The 18,859-nt window shown below is 34.3% G+C and overlaps 1 protein-coding gene across 1 annotated transcript; it reads left to right on the forward strand.

Moving 5' to 3' along the window:
* The first annotated feature begins 3,322 nt into the window (after positions 1-3,322).
* On the forward strand, positions 3,323-18,845 carry LOC130629510 (putative hydroxypyruvate isomerase). Its single transcript, XM_057442743.1, has 8 exons — positions 3,323-3,563; positions 10,482-10,592; positions 11,642-11,741; positions 11,885-12,002; positions 12,351-12,686; positions 13,133-13,202; positions 14,623-14,757; positions 18,366-18,845. Exons 1-5 carry the CDS (start codon positions 3,443-3,445, stop codon positions 12,432-12,434), a joined length of 534 nt encoding a protein of 177 aa, XP_057298726.1. The 5' UTR covers positions 3,323-3,442; the 3' UTR covers positions 12,435-12,686; positions 13,133-13,202; positions 14,623-14,757; positions 18,366-18,845.
* Positions 18,846-18,859: the final 14 nt, after the last annotated feature.

Genomic DNA, 18,859 nt, shown 5'->3' on the forward strand with positions numbered 1-18,859 from the left:
TATTATTATTATTATTATTATTATTATTATTATTATTATTATTATTATTATTATTATTATTATTATTATTATTATTATTATTATTATTATTATTATTATTATTATTATTATTATTATTATTATTATTATTATTATTATTATTATTATTATTATTATTATTATTATTATTATTATTATTATTATTATTATTATTATTATTATTATTATTATTATTATTATTATTATTATTATTATTATTATTATTATTATTATTATTATTATTATGCAAATGTCATGATTCAACAACCTCGTTTCCATGGCATTTTGCCTTGTTGGTGAAGTTGATAGCGGCGAAAAAATTGTTGCCCACTCCATAATAACGACTCAGGGGCTACAAGACCCTGGGGACGAGTTTGATAATCCACAGTTTAGACATTTGTTTATAGTCCAACAACAATGCGACATAAGACTTCAGGAAATATTTTATTTCTCATTCTTCTTTGTTAGACTGCAGACAATAGCAATCATTGCAGCCACTGCCTGATACTCAAATTTTAGCCTGTACAACAATTAAAAATTTGTAAGACGTGTTAGCTGATTGGCTGAAATAGCGCGGAATAAAATGATATTTTTTCCTGATTGGTTAATAACACGCTGAGTAAGGTTATCGTTTTTATATGTTCCATAATTTTCTCCTTTTTTTTTACGTAACAAACTAACAATCAATCATAACGAATATTCACAGTTCAAGTACTCTTTTGTTTCGACATACCGTAAATGACAGATTAAGCGCCCCGTGCTCGATAAGCCTCTCGGGGTAATGAAAAAAATTGATAATAAGTGCCCCTGCTTTAATAAGCGCCCCTTTTCTCCACCCTTGAAAAAAGGGGGTGCTTTTTCGGATCGTCAAGAAGGACAACATATACACACAAAAGATATATTATTACTATTGTTGGTATTTCTTTTTTGTTGGTATTTCTTTTTTTATTTATAAATATTATGAGAATAAGGTTTAAAATTTGTTTTTCTTGAAAGAAAATTAATAAGCGCCCCTGCTGAATTACCTGCCCTGCCAAATAAGCGCCCCCTGTTTAGATGAAATTGTTAAATGAGCGCCCCGGGCGCTTAAACATTTAAAGGTCATTTAAAGGTAGGTTTCCATACGAATGCATTTTCCGCTTAAGCGAAAAAAAGCTCGAGAGTATATCCCACAAGCATGCTTAATGAAGTAGAATAACCACTGACTCGCGTAAAAAGATTTTTCCGAGCTTTTCTCAAAATTTTGAACTCATTCAACTTTTTCAGCGCGCATTTTTTCTCTCGAGCTTTTTAACCAATGAAATTCAAGGAAATGTAAACAATTGCGCAATCCATTATATTCAAGAAAAATATTAAAAACAACAACAATTCTTCTGCACTTTTTTATTTACAAAATAACAACCTTTCACTTCAAAAAAAGTGGTTGGCGTTAAGTAGAGCAGAGAAACCTGTTAGCATTGAATTTGTGAACAAAATTTATGGATTCATAAATTCTTTTTAAATCTTCCTAACCACAAAAATAAACTGCTTGTTGTTTCCCTAAGCATTGGTAGTTAAAATCATAATAACTTTCCCCTTTTTCATTAAAAGGTTTTCTCATCTTTCTTAGTTGTTGTTTTCTGTTACGTCTTGTTTTAATTCACAGCCATATAAACAACTTTGTAATTAAATTATAAAATTTCGTAGCCAAGGGTTTTTCTGTTTACGGCAGCTATTTTATTCCGAGAATCTTTTCTCTCAAGCGGGAAACTCAAACTCAAGAGATTTACTGAAGTTCCCCTTTAACTTATTATACAGTACGTATTAAGCATAAGTTAATAATTTTGCGAGATAAACGAAATACACGCTTTTTTTATAAGAATATACTCTATAAGAATATCAAGACTGAGAAATGGTTAAAAATTAAGAATATCCTAAGAATATGCCCAGGCTCGAAATTTGTGTTTCTTTAAGTTTCATTCCTTTTCTTATTTCTTTTTGGTGTTTTAAATTAGTAGTTCGTTCGTAAATTAGCAAAATGACCTCATAGCGCTTACTTGATGGCTAACGAGTTTTTTTGCCGCCTGCTTTAATGTCAATAAGGCAAGAACGTCGGGAGACGAGTTTGATGGACCAATCATTGACCGGGTGGCATATTTGAAACCGAGGTCGGAAGAATATGGTCAGTAACAATTCTGCGCATAACCTTGACGAATAACATGACGCCAGTCATACTAATAGTGGCACTCCAAAATAATCTTTCTGCAATGTGAACCCTTTGTACACAGTCCGTGCAGTGTTTTCTTATGTTTTTTGTTGAAAGAGAAATATCAAAACACGTTCGTTATCATTTTACAACTCCCTTTAAACATAAAATAAACTTGTTTTTATAGACACTTTGTCGTAGATGTCGCTCTCCATTGTAGGTGTCTCATTTACTTTGATATCATGCTATCACGTGGTGCCAGGTAACATCGTTCACCTTTAACAGCCCCTTGCACCATTGCTATTTTTGTATGCTAGAATCTCTTTAATAATAGCCGTATTTTGTCTGTCTGTCCACGAGAGCCGCGTCCCGTAACGGAATCACGAAATTTTTATAATGCGCACCAATACCAAATGCGATATATTTTTGTCCACCCTTTTGCGACGGATGTATTTAAAGGACGGGCGAACCCGTGGATTTTTCCACGGGCAAACGACTAGTCTATATTATAATACCCGTATGCGTCTTTCTATCACGCAAAATGGTAACCGCAGTAACAAGACATACGAATTGCAATAAATTCAGGACGGGTGAACCCGTGGATTTTTCCCACGGGCCACCGACTAGTTTAATCTTAATACGTTGTGAACATGTGCGTCGGTTAGGGTTCATTACGTTTGTTGCCTGGACTGGCAAAACACCATGCCTTGCGATGTTGGCTTCTTTTACCCATGCTTCTGTGTGCACCAATATACGAAATTGCGAATGGCTTCTGCTTTATCAGCCTACAAACGTGTGAACAAGCATTTCCAAATTTGTTTTCGAAAGTATGGCCAGAGCAAGTCACGTGGTTTCCGGTTTTTAAAGGGCGCGTAAGACATGAAAGCGATCACATGTGAATTAAAGAATAAAAAAAAGTTCTAAATGTTATTGCACAGATACTATCATGCGACCTTTCTCTTTATTTTACGAGGAAAGGGGGTCCGTGGTCCCTTTAAAAAACACTTAAAAAACATAGAGCACGGTTGATATGCAAGTCGAGCGACAACTATGCTGCCTTTTATTGATACAAGTTAGGCTGCTTTTAAATAAATTCCTGTTATAGTCTCTTAAAGTTTAGGTGAGTCCGGCCGAGATTAAAAAAAAAGAAGCTGTGGAAAGGAGTTTGGGCTGTTCACCACACTCAAAATTTGATTTGGATAATAAAGACAAATAATCAAGACCATGTAAACATTAAAAATGGCAGCCATGCAGCATGCTGCACGTCATATTTCAAGACTTAATTTTGCTGCAAATCTGTCATTCCTTTTTCCTGAAATACCTGATTTTAAACAGCGGTATGCAGCTGCTAAGGAGGCAGGTAGTAAGCAGTTTTTCTTCTACATTTCTTTTCAACTGTAAGCAACCTGTTATTCATGCATCTTGAAGGTCGAGAGAAGGCTCCCCAAAACCCTCTTCTCGCTATGCTTCTTACCACAAGCGTAGGGTACAACGCAATTTAAAGGGACAAATGTATGTGGAATTTAAGTGGACGGAGTGTCCATGGTAATTACTTCGGATTAAATAAGAATAAATTACAGACAGAAATATAGTTAGAGAAATAGAGAAAGAACGACTGCATCTTATTTTCATAGCTTAGCTATTAGCTTGTAAATTAGAAAAGCTAACTGGAAAATAACCAAACAAAGAAAAAAATATTATTAGCTATAGCTATATTTTAATACTATATAAACTAGTCGATAAAGCTCATGAAAAAATTCACAGGGGCAGGATAAAAATGAAAAACAACCGTCATTTAAATTTTGATGACGTCAGCAGAGACATGTCAGAACACAATTTTTTTTTAGAAATGTGTATGCCTGTTGCCTTCATCGTATAGATCTTGAAACGCTGATCAAGAAAATATATAGGATCGCGTATTTTTGACAAACGGTTGCAGAGATATTAGGGTTTGAAGGTTTTTTGATGACGTCATCAACCCGTCCATTCCAAAAACGGATTCGGGGACGCAGGTTTGGGAAACTTACCCAAATTGGTCCCAGGTGGTCCCTAGTTACCTATGCAGGGGATGACGTCAGTTATTTCCACCCGTTTCCAAGTTATTTAGCCTTAAATTTAAAAGTGCAATTCAATGGCTTCACTAATCTTAATATACTTTTCTTTGACGTCAATATTGCTTTAACGTCAAACTTTGCTAATTTACAGAACAAATTTTTAGGCAATATTTTATAGACTTTATCAAAGCAATTTTATCCACTTTGCAAAAGTGACAGACAGACAGAACTGGAGTATTATTATATAGATTAGATGTTCTTGCAAAGGTGCACAATTAACATAATATGGGCATGTTTATTACAATGGAAAATTACACCTAATCAAATAAATACAATAGTGCTGACCTGATGTTATTATTAAGTACAGGAATTATCACGCAAGATGAAAAGGCTCTCTTTGATTTCAAGTGAGAAACGATTATTCCCATGTGTAAGAATGCTAAAATTGTCAAGAGACAGAACGTAGTTGTTGCATTGTTTTAGATGATCTTTAATAGCAGATTGTTGCATTGACAACGATTTCTTACTTATATTGAAGGTGAAGGGTCTCCTTAAGAGACAAGAGAGGAGTTGAACGTCCTCCACCATACCTTAGTTTAAAGGGTCGATTGTGGAAGTCCCATGAAATGCCACATAGTGATGGTGTCACTTTAAAAAACACCCAGTCCGGTCTGTGAACGGTTGGCGCTAGGAAGGGCATCCAGCTGTAAAACAATGCCAAAACTCTTTATTAATGGCCGTAAGAATAGTTGATCAGACCAAATGCGTAAACGGGGCTGGAACTCTAAGGAGTGAAGGTGTCGCGCACGGTAGGACAGATGTCAGATGTGAGCATTGTCAGACCGTTACCCAGCTATCACATCAAAAGGTAGATAACACTAGGCTGAGGATGGCTAGTGTAAATGTTGGTACTCTGAGAGGTAGAGCAGGTGAAGTAGTTGAAATGTTAGAACAAAGATCTGTTGATATGTGTTGTGTTCAGGAGGTTAGGTGGAGAGGAGCTTCAGTGAGATTTGTTGAAGGTAGGAGGGCAAGGTATAAGCTTTTTTGGATTGGTAATAGTGATGGATATGGAGGGGTTGGCATATTCGTTGCGAAGAAGTGGGTAGAAAAAGTAATAGATGTTATGCGTGTTAATAGTCGTATTATAGTGATAAAGTTTTTGATAGGTAATAGGATTGTCACTTTTCTGTCAGTTTATGCTCCACAGTGTGGACTCAGTGAGGAAGATAAAGATAAGTTTTATGATGAGTTAATAGCAGTCACATCAAAGTTTGGAGACACTGAACTTGTCATGGTGGGCGGCGACTTTAATGGTCATGTTGGGAAGTCATCTGAAGGTTATAGGGGTGTGCATGGAGGCTATGGATTTGGGAGCAGAAATAAGGAAGGGGAGAGATTGCTTGAGTTTGGAATGGCAACGAACATGGTGGTTTGCAACACAACATTCAGTAAGAGACAGAGTAGGCTGATAACATATGAGTCAGGTGGTTGTAAGACACAGATAGATTACTTTTTGGTTAGAAAGTCAGACAAGAAAGTGGTGAAGGACGTGAAAGTTATATCGGGGGAAGAGTGTGTTTCCCAGCATAGGTTGCTGGTTTGTGATATTATCTTGAAGAGTGTTAAAGAAGCCAAGGGAAAGTACAGGCCCCGTCGAAAAGTCTGGAAGCTGAAGGAAGAGATTGTAGCAAGACAATTTAGTGCAAAAGTTCAGCAGTTAGCCTACAATAGTCAATGTGATAGTGACAATGTTGAAAGTACTTGGACTACTTTGAAGAATTGTCTTCTAGAAGCTTCTGATGATACCTGTGGGTGGACGAAAGGACCAGCTAGACATAGACAGACCTGGTGGTGGAATAATGAGGTTGACCAATGTATAAAGGAAAAGAGGAAACTTTGGAAAGAGTGGAAGTCAGGTGGTAGTAAAAATATTTACTTAGAAGCTAAGCGTCGCGCTCGTACAGCAGTGTATAAGGCAAAATCAGAAGCAGAGAGAAACAGATTTGCAGATGTGTTAAGAAGGGAAGACCAGCGCAATGAGGTATTTAAGATAGCAAAGCAAATGAAGAAGACTAATCAAGATATTGTAGGTGAGAAGTGTATACATAATGATGAAGGTGTTTTGGCTAGCACAGAGGAGGAGAAAAGGGTAGCTTGGAAGAATCATTATCAGAGGTTGCTTAACACTGAGTTTGATTGGGACGAGGATAATTTGTCTGATGATGATGTCGTAGAAGCTATGCAGATCAAGACAGAATGGGTAGTGGAGGCTATTAGGAAATTGAAGATTGGCAAGGCTGCAGGAGTATCAGGTATTGTTGCAGAGATGGTAAAAGCATCTGGATATATTGGAGTTGAGCTTATTACAAGTCTTGCTAACCAGATTATAAAGGATGGTGCTATTCCGAGTGAGTGGCAGTCGAGTGTAATAGTGAACTGTTTTAAGGGCAAGGGTGATGCATTAGAAAGGGGTAACTATAGAGGTTTGAAGTTGGTTGATCAAGTAATGAAAGTTATTGAAAGAGTGATTGATAAGTTACTTAGAGAAAGAATTGATATAGATAAGATGCAATTTGGTTTTGTTCCAGGGCGTGGCACTACAGATGCAATATTTTTACTCAGACAGCTTCAGGAAAAGTATTTAGGAAAGAGAAAGAATCTCTATTTTGCCTTTGTAGATTTAGAGAAAGCTTTTGATAGAGTGCCACGTAAAGTTATTTGGTGGGCTATGAGAAAATTAGGTGTGGATGAGTGGCTAGTTACGATGGTTCAGTCTATGTACAGCAATGCTAGAAGTCGTGTCAGGATTAACGAGGATTATTTGGTGGGCTATGAGAAAATTAGGTGTGGATGAGTGGCTAGTTACGATGGTTCAGTCTATGTACAGCAATGCTAGAAGTCGTGTCAGGATTACCGATTCACTTAGTGATTAATTTAGTGTAAATGTTGGTGTACATCAGGGTTCTGTACTTAGTCCTTTGTTGTTTATTCTACAATCCTGGCCAAAATTGGTTGAGAAAAGGCCAAACACATGTGGATTTATTATCTTTATTATCATTATTTTTGTTTCTGTCGTCCCATGTGTAGAGATTCTCTGTTTTGTTGACATAAACTAGCCAGCAAAATTGTGGTATGTGTATACTAAAACAGTGCAGGTTTTCACTTATAGAATAGTAGCTAGTTTCCAGTCCCCTCTCCCCTATTTCAATGTTGAAGTCATTGTCACTGTCACATTGTCACAGTTGGAAAAATGCAGTTGGCCACTCAACCCACAGCCAGCCATTGGCTTCAACATTGAAATGGGGAGAGAGGGGGGCTTGCATCTTTGTTTATCTTATAAGCTTATGTTGCATTGGAAATTTTATCAACAATTTTGGCCAGGATTGTAGTCTTAGAAGCGCTGTCGATGGAGTTCAGAACAGGTTGTCCATGGGAGTTATTGTATGCAGATGATTTGGTTCTCATAGCAGAGTCGATGGAAGAATTAGTTGAAAAGTTTGAGAAGTGGAAGAAAGGACTAGAAGAGAAAGGGCTGAAGGTAAACACAGCAAAGTCTAAAGTCATGATAAGTAGCATCGCAGCCAAGTGTGACCTTGTAGTTGGAAAGTGGCCTTGTGGAGTTTGCAGGAAAGGGGTTGGTAGTAACTCAATTTTTTGTCAGACTTGCAAGCATTGGGTACATAAGAAGTGCAGTAGTATTAGTGGAAGGTTAAGAGCTGACATACAGTTTGTATGAAAGCGTTGCAAAGGTGAGATTATAGAGAATGAAGTATTTCCAGCTTTAATGATGTACAACAGTGGCTCGTTAGAGATAGTTAAGAACTTCTGTTACTTAGGTGATATGTTGGGCATTAAAGGGGTGTTGGAAGAAGTGTTACTTGCAGGATAGGTTCTGCTTGGAAAAAGTTTACAGAGTTACTTCCTTTATTGACTAGCAGAGTCCTGTCAATTGAGGTAAAAGGTAGGTTGTATGAGGCCTGTGTAAGAAGTGTTATGTTGTACGGTAGTGAGACATGGGCAGTGAAGCAGGAAGATCTTGACCGTTTAGAAAGGAATGATATGAGAATGGTTAGGTGGATGTGTAATGCCAGTCTGAGAGACAGAAAGAGTTCAGATGAGCTAAGAAGCAGGCTAAGTCTCCGTAGAATTAAAGATGTTATCCAGATAAGAAGATTGAATTGGCTGGGGCACTTGTAAAGAATGGAGGAGTATAATTGGGTAAGACAGTGTAGAGACTTGATAGTTCCTGGGGCAAAGCCCAGAGGCAGACCGAGAAAGACTTGGAAGGAGGTTATAAGAACAGACTTGATAGAGAGGAAGTTGAGTTTAGATCTAACACAGTCTAGATCAGATTGGAAGAGGGTCATTAATATACCCCGTCCAACCCATGCTAGCATGGAAAACGGACGTTAAGCCGAGAATGATGATGATGATGATGATATTATTATACATATATTATAAACAATGTTTTTAAACATTATAGTGAGGGAGGGTAATGATAACGTCATATCACAAAACTTTGTTTTTCTGCTAGGTGCAATCGACTTAAATTACCTTTGTTGTAAAATTGTAAAGGCTATGGTAGCATCTTTAAAAGTAAAAAGAATTGTTAGTTCGTAACTGTCTTGTTCCACACTTTTTCGCAATTCATTGAGCATAATTTTATTAATTATTACGCCTTTAAGGAAAATTATTACACTGTAAAATTAAGCGATTTAGCAGAAACTGCACTGTATGTGAATAATACAACTAAGCTCTGAAAAAGAAACATTAACTGTCTTATAAATAATTAACATCAATAACTTTTTACAACAGGTACTTCAAATGTGTTATTGTTTACATCTATAAGAAGTAAAAAATGTGTTTTCCAATGTAAGCAAGTTAATAAACACACTGCAATAAGATTAGCCATACAACTTGGCGTAATTAAATTGTCTAGGTCACTCGGTAACATGGATTCAACCTTGACATTGAAGCGTAAAAATTTCCCCCATATCAACATGAAACTGATATCTATTACTCTCCTATTCTGTAAAATATACATAAGTATCCAATCAAAACAAATGGCGACTCTAAAAGCTATAATGTTAATAAGCGGGAATGGTATTTCCATCGGAATAAAAGCGAAAGTTGCTCAGACGTGATAAAAACTTGTTATCAGCGGGAAAATGTAATGATAATTTGGTGAATTATTTACAGTTATCAGTTGAATACTTAACTTTGCATTATATATTTGATTATGGAACAATAATTATGAAAGTAAAAATGTGCTTAGAGATAGCTACAGTTGAATTCTACTTCCATTTTTTGTAAATTTAGGGCGTAATATTTAACTTAACAACCCTCCGGCGTAATAATTACCCTCCCTCACTATATTAACAATACTTTAGCTTTCAAAAAGAAATACACACATACGTACAATTTAAAGCATTTAGCAAAATCATAATATAGTTAAAGTCAGGTTTTCATGAAAAAAGTATTATATAATCATCTTCTTCACTGTGGATTATGCCTAGGTTGCACAAAATTTATTTTGGTTTATGAATTTTTATGGTATATATTTAATTATTGCAATTAGTTATTGCAGCCAGCACTATCATACCATTCTAACTAGTCAATCAGCAAACAACAGTTTAAAAATTATAAAAAGCAGACATCATGTAAAAGATTCAAACAATTTGTGCGTCAGACCATAATCATTTTAAACATGGAATCTTGACATATTTCAGTGGACCTTCAGTATTTAACTAATAAAACCGAATGAAACAGCTTTGACCTCCCTCACATGCAACCTCTTGGTAGAACCATTATATGTGTACAACAATAATGAAACCATTTATAATACTTCAAATAGTCTAATGAAAATATGTTACTTCACTACCGCTTTTTTCCAATGTTATTGTTGGAAAATAGTATATCAATATTTTTAAACATTTTTAAAATATCACACAGCAAACAAACCTAAGTGATACTTCTACAGGGTGTGTGAAATTTAAGATATTATTTATATACTTATATATTATCAATTTAAGAAAAAATGAACATAAGGCAAATAAATGAAAAGAAACAGAAAATAAATTCGGCATAAAAAGTATGAGATTTATTCAAACATTAGAATTTTTTTACTCTGAACCATATTAGGAAATATTATTTGTATAAAAAACCATCCATTTTGTTTAACCTGTCACCCACTTCCTGTAATACTTATCATCTTGTTTTAGGATTTGGAGGTGTTGAGTGTGGTGCAGAAATATACGCTATTCCTATAAGTGAGTTGGTTTCTGTGAAGGAGAATTCCAACATTATTCAAGTGTTGCTAAACTCTTTTACAGGTATGAGATGCACTTTATTATGATTTCTGTTAGTGCTTTTAAGTAAATACTTGTAAATGTCCCACCAAGTTCAACAAACGTCCATATTCTGTTAAGCAGCCATATTAAGCCTTACAGGGGAAAATAAATGAATGTTTAAGTATATATATATATTTTAAATTGTAACTTATTTTACTTTTTTTTAAAAGTAAATAAAAATCATTTTTATATATATATAATACCTGATTTTATTTTATTTCTTATGATTTAGGAACTTTCTATATGTAAAGTCATTTTCTTTTTTGTTTACATTCAAGTTTTTAAAATTACTTTTTTTGATTTATTGTTGAAGAATTCTTGTTAAATTTTGTGTAAGTAAGGCAAACATCTTTTTTCTTTCTATAATTCGTAAATGTTTAAAAAAGTGCTTTTCTTTTAGGTCCTCCTCTTGATTAAGCATCCATGTAAACATCAAAAAATTTAATAAGTATATACTGAAGGTGCTAGTTCAAATTATTAAGAACATGTGTGTTTTGATGTACATTTAAGGATTTAGAATTTAAGTGTATTTTGACGACACCATCAACCCATCGAATATAAAACCAGTGGGTTTGCCCAGCTTTAGGATGTTAACCAAATTTTGTTCTCAGGTGGCCCCTAGTCACTTGGTTGTCATCAATTATATCAATATGTTTTTAAATTATTATGGCTTAAACTTAAATCTGATGTGATGGATTCACTAAAACCTTGTTTAATGTATTGATGTCAGTTAATGCATTACCTCTGTGTCATAAAGTCAGATAAATTATGCACATTTTAGCTACGTAGAAGTATTTCTGCTCTAATAAGTTTCTTACTAAAAAAATTTAGTGTTTATTATATATGCATGTCCAGAATGTCTTGTCTTCCATGATATTAAGTAATAACTAATTGCTCAAATTAAATTCTATACGTATGTTCAACATGGTTAATACTCTGACTTGTATATGTGGATTTGCACAGATGAGAACTACAGCTTTGTTGATGATACAGAAATTTATTTTCATGGCTCATCAAATTTTTACTCTCAGGAGACAATTATGGCATTGCTGCAGTACCATCTAGAGCAGATGAGTTTAGACAATGTCTTGAACTTTCAATTCAGTATTGTAATGCACTGAAATGCAAGAGGTACTTATTTGCACTTCAACTTTTAATTTAAAACAGTTTTTAAAAGTTGTTTGTAAAAGTACATCTCATTGTTTTTCTAGAAAATCTGTGCTTACGTTTGCGCATAATAATTATATTTTAATTTTCAAATGTTTTATTCACAGGATGCATATAATGGCTGGCCAATATCCAGAAGGGTTAAATATCACTAAAGAAATTAGCAGGTCATATAAGGAAACCTACTTAAATAATTTAAAGTTTGCATCACAAAGATTGGAGTTGGTAGGTTGTAACACTTCTTTTATTAGCCAATAGTAACAATAATGTGTATATAGCATTTCAAAACATCAATAAAAAATTGAATTTGTAAAATATTGTAAAACAGCACTAAGTGCTTTGAGTAAATGAATAGTTGTGTAAAAAGAAAGGATTTTTGTAATTATAAGATCCAGGTTTGAGTCAAGACTGCAGGCCGCTAACTGTTAATCGCCTTGTGCTGTCAAGCAAAACGTACCTTTGGTAATGAAACATAGTTACAGTCCTGTCAGCCCACGTTTCTCCCCGTTTTAAACCCTTAACCTTACTGCATGCTTATTTCTTAGTTAGTTGGTATATCTGTTTATCTTTTAGGAAAACATCAAGTTATTGATTGAGCCGATATCAACCATACCAAACTATTTTCTGACACGAACAGACCAAAGTCAGATATATTAAATTGCACCATTAAATTTCGGAGCTCTTAGATCTACAATTTTTTATCCCTGGTAAAATTTCTTAAAATACTTTTCTTGATTCTGGAAAGTTAATTCCGAAAATTTTGCAGTGATTTTTTGATATCACAAAAGTTTATTTCCTTAAAAGACTGGATTTAATTAGTTGTCAGAAGGATCTAGACTGTTTTCTTTTTTCTTGGTAGCTCTGCAAATCTTAAAAGCATTAAATTGCAAGAACGTTTTTCTTCAACTAGTAAGTCTTTTAAATATCTTTGTTGGTTTTTGCTGTCTACTGTAATAACAGTGGGTATAATTCTAAGAGTTCGGCTTATTTTACTGTGACTTTTTATTATGGCAACTTCAAACCCATCTTCAACCCCTTCCCCATTTTATTTGATGACAGTTCTAAAATCTTCTAACTAACCTATGATTTGAATCTTGAATAATAAAAATTGAGCATGCGTTCATCATGCAACAAAAGTGATGATTAATAAGTATTAGTTAATGGAATTTTTAATAATCAGCCCAAATTTGACCCCAGTTCCTCTTAAGTCCTCCTTGAAATTTCTAAAATTTTGAAGTCTTATAAATGACTGAAATTTTGATGAAAATTTTATGATTTTAATATGTGAGTTATAGAAAGCATTTTACAAGTAGAAATATTCCTTCTGTCACAATGTGTACCTTTCTCCACTTCAGGATGTATATCACCATCAAAGAACTCATGGAAATATTGCAGACACTATCTCAGAAAATATTGATTTCATTGGTATGTTTGCGTTTACATCTTAACTGTGCTTTGTCTGTCACATTAAGTGATGTCGTGCTAAAATATGCACGAAATAGCGATATTGAGATATGTATGACTGGTGAAAGTCTGAAAACAGGTGGAACCCATGCATTTTAAAGGGGCTAACGATTGACTTAGTTTGCAGTAAAAGCCCTATATGTTGACTTACAAAATTTGATTGCAAACCGACATGCAGATCCCAAGTTATGGGGTTTGCAGCAAAAAATTAGGCAGCTCGGGACGAGCAAACAAGTATCATTTTTGCAAAACAAAATTTATGTTAATCAATTCATCTATATATTATCTATGCATTGATAAAGTTTTAATGTACATCCCTTAACAGGTCTAAAATTATAGAAAAATTGACATAATTTGCTATTACTTAAATATGACATCATAATTTATGCAGCATAATTAAATCTGAAATTGTTTAAATGTGAATATCTTGAGAACGAAAAGAGCTTTAAAAATTTAAAAAGACTTGTTAGCTAACTTTTTAAGCTCTATAATATAAGTCCAACATCATTTTACACCCTGGGTTTCCTTTATATAAAGTTTAGTTTTCGTATGTGGTTTTAAGTTTAAGATGTTTACACTTTGTGACGAAAAAAAACGAACGCATATTGTGTAAAAAACGTGTGGTGCAAACTTTGCAGATAAACTAACTATCGTTATAAATATTTAAAAATTTTCCAGTATTTATATAAAATTTCTTTACCTAAAATAACAGATTAATACAGATCGATATTATTTTCTTTTTTCCTCTGTTTACAAATTCATGTCAACGTTGTTTTTTAGTTTCACAGTGTTATTTGTTAGTTTGTATTCACAACATTCACAACAACAATAAAAATCATTTTTTTAAGGAAAAAGGGTTGCCAGTGTCTCCTGAAAACTTTTTATTTTTTCTATAAAAGTAGATTTTTTACATCTTTCTCCTTAAATCTCCCCTTAAATCTAGTTTTACGGCTTGTCACGTGTTTTTAGTTTTAAAAACATAAAATTTTACATGGATGCAGATATAATTTCTACTTTACTCATAACCTTTCAAATCTCCTGAAGTAGATTTTTCAATTTCAGTTTTACAACTGGTCATATAATGCTATCTTCTTCACTGATGGCATTAACTTTAAAATCTCTCCTCAAGTAATATCAACTTCCTTTAAAAAATACAAAAAATTCCTAAAATCTCCTTACAAAGGTAAATATATCTTCATAAAAATTCTTAATCTTCTCAAATCAAGAGTGACAAACTATGGAACAATACACAGTAAATTGCTTGTCACTACTCCCAGACACCCTTTTGCCTCATAGAGAACATACAGCAAACATAACAATATTGAAAGTTATATTACTTTTAGTATTGTGTAGTACAGAGACGTAATTTAATTTTTTCTAGGTCATATCCAAATTGGTCAAGTGCCTGGTCGACATGAACCTGATCAAAGTGGAGAAATTAATTTTCAGTTTGTTTTCAATCATTTACTGAAGGTCGGTTACACAGGTTGGATTGGTTGCAAATACCTACCAAGTGGTAATATGTTGTTTGTTTTCTAATTTTGTTTTGCATAATGGACCTTTTCATCGATAGCGACATCATTTTGAATTTTTGGTAAAGTTTTGTAATGCATCAACGGAAAGCTGGGGTATTTTAAGTTAGTGTAAACAGAAAAACTTGTTGGATTGCGTTGGATTGTATTTGTTCTAATCATGGTTTTTACTGAGAAAGAATTAATAAAATGAAATGTTGAGGCACTTACGAAATATTTGTCTTCCCGAGGCATATCTTTATCTGGGGGAAAAGCTGATTTAATTAAGAAAGCCCTAGCTGCTCGGCTACTTGAGCATCCAGTTTTACCATCCTTGGAGAAAAAGAGCAAAGAGATACTGGATCTAAGAGCAACGAAACTAACTGTTGGTTATATTAAGAGTGAGGTAAAATTAAACCGGATGAATTCCTTTGTACACTTCCCAGACATAACCACCAATTGTCTCAGGGACTATGCCAAAACATTTTTTCAGAAAGGGGTTACAACGAAGGCCATAATCTGATGTTTGTAGGTTTGTTAAAATTGTTGATTTTAAAAATATTATAAGTTGCTTAAAGTATTGTTTCATTCGAGGTAATGTTGTGCCACAAACCAGAGTTAGGGAAACATCTTATAATGTCTGGGTGTGTATAAACTGTGACTGAAATGGTGGTTGTGTTGCAGGATACAGTGAGTCGTGCAAGCATATTTTCGCTTGTGATAAAGATGTGCTTGATTATGCGACATAGAATAAGTCTTGCTTCTGTGTCATCACTGATACATCTGAGGTTGTCTATACCTTAAAACCTGGTCATCCTTATTTCACACAAATTCAGCATCAAATGTATGTTACTAGAACAAATCCAAACTTTGTCATTTATTTACCACAAGAATCATGCACAATTAGAGTGGAAAAAAATACTATTTATTTAAATCATTCAGTGCCTAGCTTGGAACAGTTTTTTTTAGTGGAGAAATAGCCATTGAATATATGCAAAATGTTTCAAATGAAATTATTAAGTATGTTTCTGTGAGTTACAGTAATCACATACAAAAGGAGTTAGATCAACTGCTCTTCTATCAACCCTGATAAACTGTGCCTTATGCTTTGATAAAACGACCTTTTTTAAAGCCACAAATTTTAAAAAAATTTTCAGGTTTATTTCTTCAGTTATAAATCGGTCGCATGAACCAGCGTATGCAGATGATATATATGATGTTAAAATCCGTTTGTTCGAAATATTAATTTTTCCAAAGTGACTTTTATTTGTGCTATTGTTCTGATATTGTGCAGCAACATTATGAGAATGTTCTATCCACTGTTCTCCCATTCCTCCACGCTTGTTAAACGTCCTAGCAGAGTGTTAGGTTGGACAGTGTCTCATCAGGATTGAGCCAATAAATCAATGTTTCTAGCTCCAAACTAAGGAACATGATAAATTTTGTTAATATGTTTGAAACATGACTTGCTGAGATCACAAATCTGAATGCCAAATCCCCAACAGGTGCATCTAATCGAATTCTCATTAAGGTCACTACTATTTCATCCTCCAATTAGAGGTACCTAATTGGACCAGTCCTTTCGTTGACAAAACAGTTTTATTGGACTTGCGTTGTATTTCTTCACATCATCAAGAGATGATTTAGAGCTTCGATAATACTGCAATTTTTTATAACATGGTTGGCAATAAACATAAATATTTTTCCTGATTGGCACCGTATGAAGTAAAGTACAATACTGTACTTTACTTTATACGGTGCCAATCAGGAAAAATATTGCTTGTTGATACGATCATTATCTTTGTTACATCCCAAGACATTTGAGACATTTGGTGGATCCACTACAAATCAGGTGTACTTATAGGTAATGAAGAATTAGGGATGCTAATAGGTGAAAGGATTTCTGATGAAAAGCTAGCTAGGAAAGATGATGGTGATGTCAACTCAACACTGACACTAAAATCAAAAGAACTAACAGTATCAGGTAAAAAATGTATTTTGCAGATGCCGATATCCTGCTTAATTTGCGCTTTTGGATGAACAAGGCAATACCTGTGTATCCCTTGGTTGTTTTCTTTTCTTAACAGGCTCTTCACCATATCCTTTTAAATATAGTGAGGGTGTTGGCTAAGATCAGTGGGTCTTCCATAACCAAACAGATGCGAACATATAACACTGACCTTCTTAAGAATAGAATGCTTCCTGTTTCATGCAAAGCCCCGTTTGGAATGAAACTTTGGATCAGAATCACTTCCAATAACATGCGTTATTTCAAGCGCCTATTTGACCGCTTTTGTTTATCAAGGGTCAGGTGTATACATTGCGTGAAGCGCATTTTCGCTAACTCCTCCTTCAGAGAACTGATGCGGTATTTTTTGGACGACAGAAAAGCTAAAACAGGGCGAAACAGGCAATATCTCGACAAAATAGCTTAAAGACAAAACTTCGATTTGAAAATCGGTTTCATTTAAGCACTAGGTGTTACTAATGCCTGCATCGACAGAAGAAATTGTAAAGCGTGTGTGCTTCGATCTTGAGAATTCTTGTTTCGCGTGGATTCTGAACGTAAACGGCAAAAAACTTGTTTAAAGATTATTTTATGGACATTCTTGACTTGTGGATCGACAAAAGGTGTACGCCAGCGCTATTTTAACCTGAAAAGCACCAAATACCTTAAGTCTAATTGATGACGAGTAAACTCTGACGAAGGGTGCGTCGTTATGACAGCTTTCTAAATGTTTGTGGAACACCACATTTAATATTCAGAACTGTCGTATGTTGTCTTAGGAGGCCCTAAAGTATCATCTAGCTATTGCAAACAATTAAACATCGACGGAGGGGCAAGGAAGCTGTCTAAAAATGCAAATTTTGAGACATAAAGAAAAATTGAATATCAATTGAATGTTAGATATTTTTCAAGAAACTGGTAAAATAAATGAATTTATCGTTTTGTGGCTTTAAATACCTACAACAAGTTTTCGCGAGAATTTTGTCGCACATTTTATCAGAAATTTGCGTAAATCATCGATTTTGCTGATTCGGCATTTTATGTCATTAGAGGCGTGAAATGTGTCAATTATCCATGTTCGCTTGAAATCCATTTACCTTGTTGAATGTTTTTATTGTTTAAAGTTTCTAATAGGGAAACAACTCAAATAAAAATATGTTAGCAACAACATTTATTTGTTGAACTCTCTAAATTACAGAAGTGCCACTTGTAGACCACATAAACAGAGTTTATGTGCACACACTATTTTTGCATCCGACTTCGTAACAGAACGCATCATGTATGTGATTTGAAATTGAGATTGCAAATCGTAGTAATGATAAGACCTAATTGCAACGATAAACTGTTCACTATGCGCGGAGAGAGGGGAGGGGAGAGAGGGGAGGGGAGAGAGGGGAGGGGAGAGAGGGGAGGGGAGAGAGGGGAGGGGAGGGAGGGGAGGGGAGAGAGCCATTTTAACATGAAAGCTAAAAACCTTTTATCATGCTTACATCTTGCACATTATCTTTGACAGATAAAATCTCGCAGACTTGCCGCTATTATCGAAGATTTTTCTTCAAAAGATGAAATAATCGGTCATTTTATCATGTATTTATTTATTTATAGGTCCGAAAACAGATTTAAGTTGGTTGAAACCTTACCTGTATGTATAGACTTGTGACTCCAATATGTTTCGACGTGTTGTTTTTATATATTGTTTCGATGGGTTGTTTCGATGTGTTGTTTCATCCAGTCAAGTGCTTGTATGTTTATTATCATTTTGTCATTTTATATTGCTGCACAAAACGATGACAATAATGCTTTTCATAACTAGCTTTTCCAATGCCTTGTCTGAGCCATAGCTCTATCTCCGCTTAACAAAAAAAAGTATCGCAGATAAATACTTTTTGTTTATAACTCTTGTCTTTACACGAATTGTATCTAAGGATAAATCTCGCTAGTCTGTTGGTACCTTTTTTGAACGGGGTCTTTAACGATATATTGTCATGGTTTTGCATATACGAAGATTAGAAAAGAATTTTTATTTGAATTCGATTTTGTTAAATTGACATTTAGTATTTTATTGTACATTTTAATTACACTAAATTTTCTTTCCTTTT

The sequence above is a fragment of the Hydractinia symbiolongicarpus genome, chromosome 2 (genome assembly GCF_029227915.1).
Source record: "Hydractinia symbiolongicarpus strain clone_291-10 chromosome 2, HSymV2.1, whole genome shotgun sequence".
Lineage (NCBI taxonomy): Eukaryota > Metazoa > Cnidaria > Hydrozoa > Anthoathecata > Hydractiniidae > Hydractinia > Hydractinia symbiolongicarpus.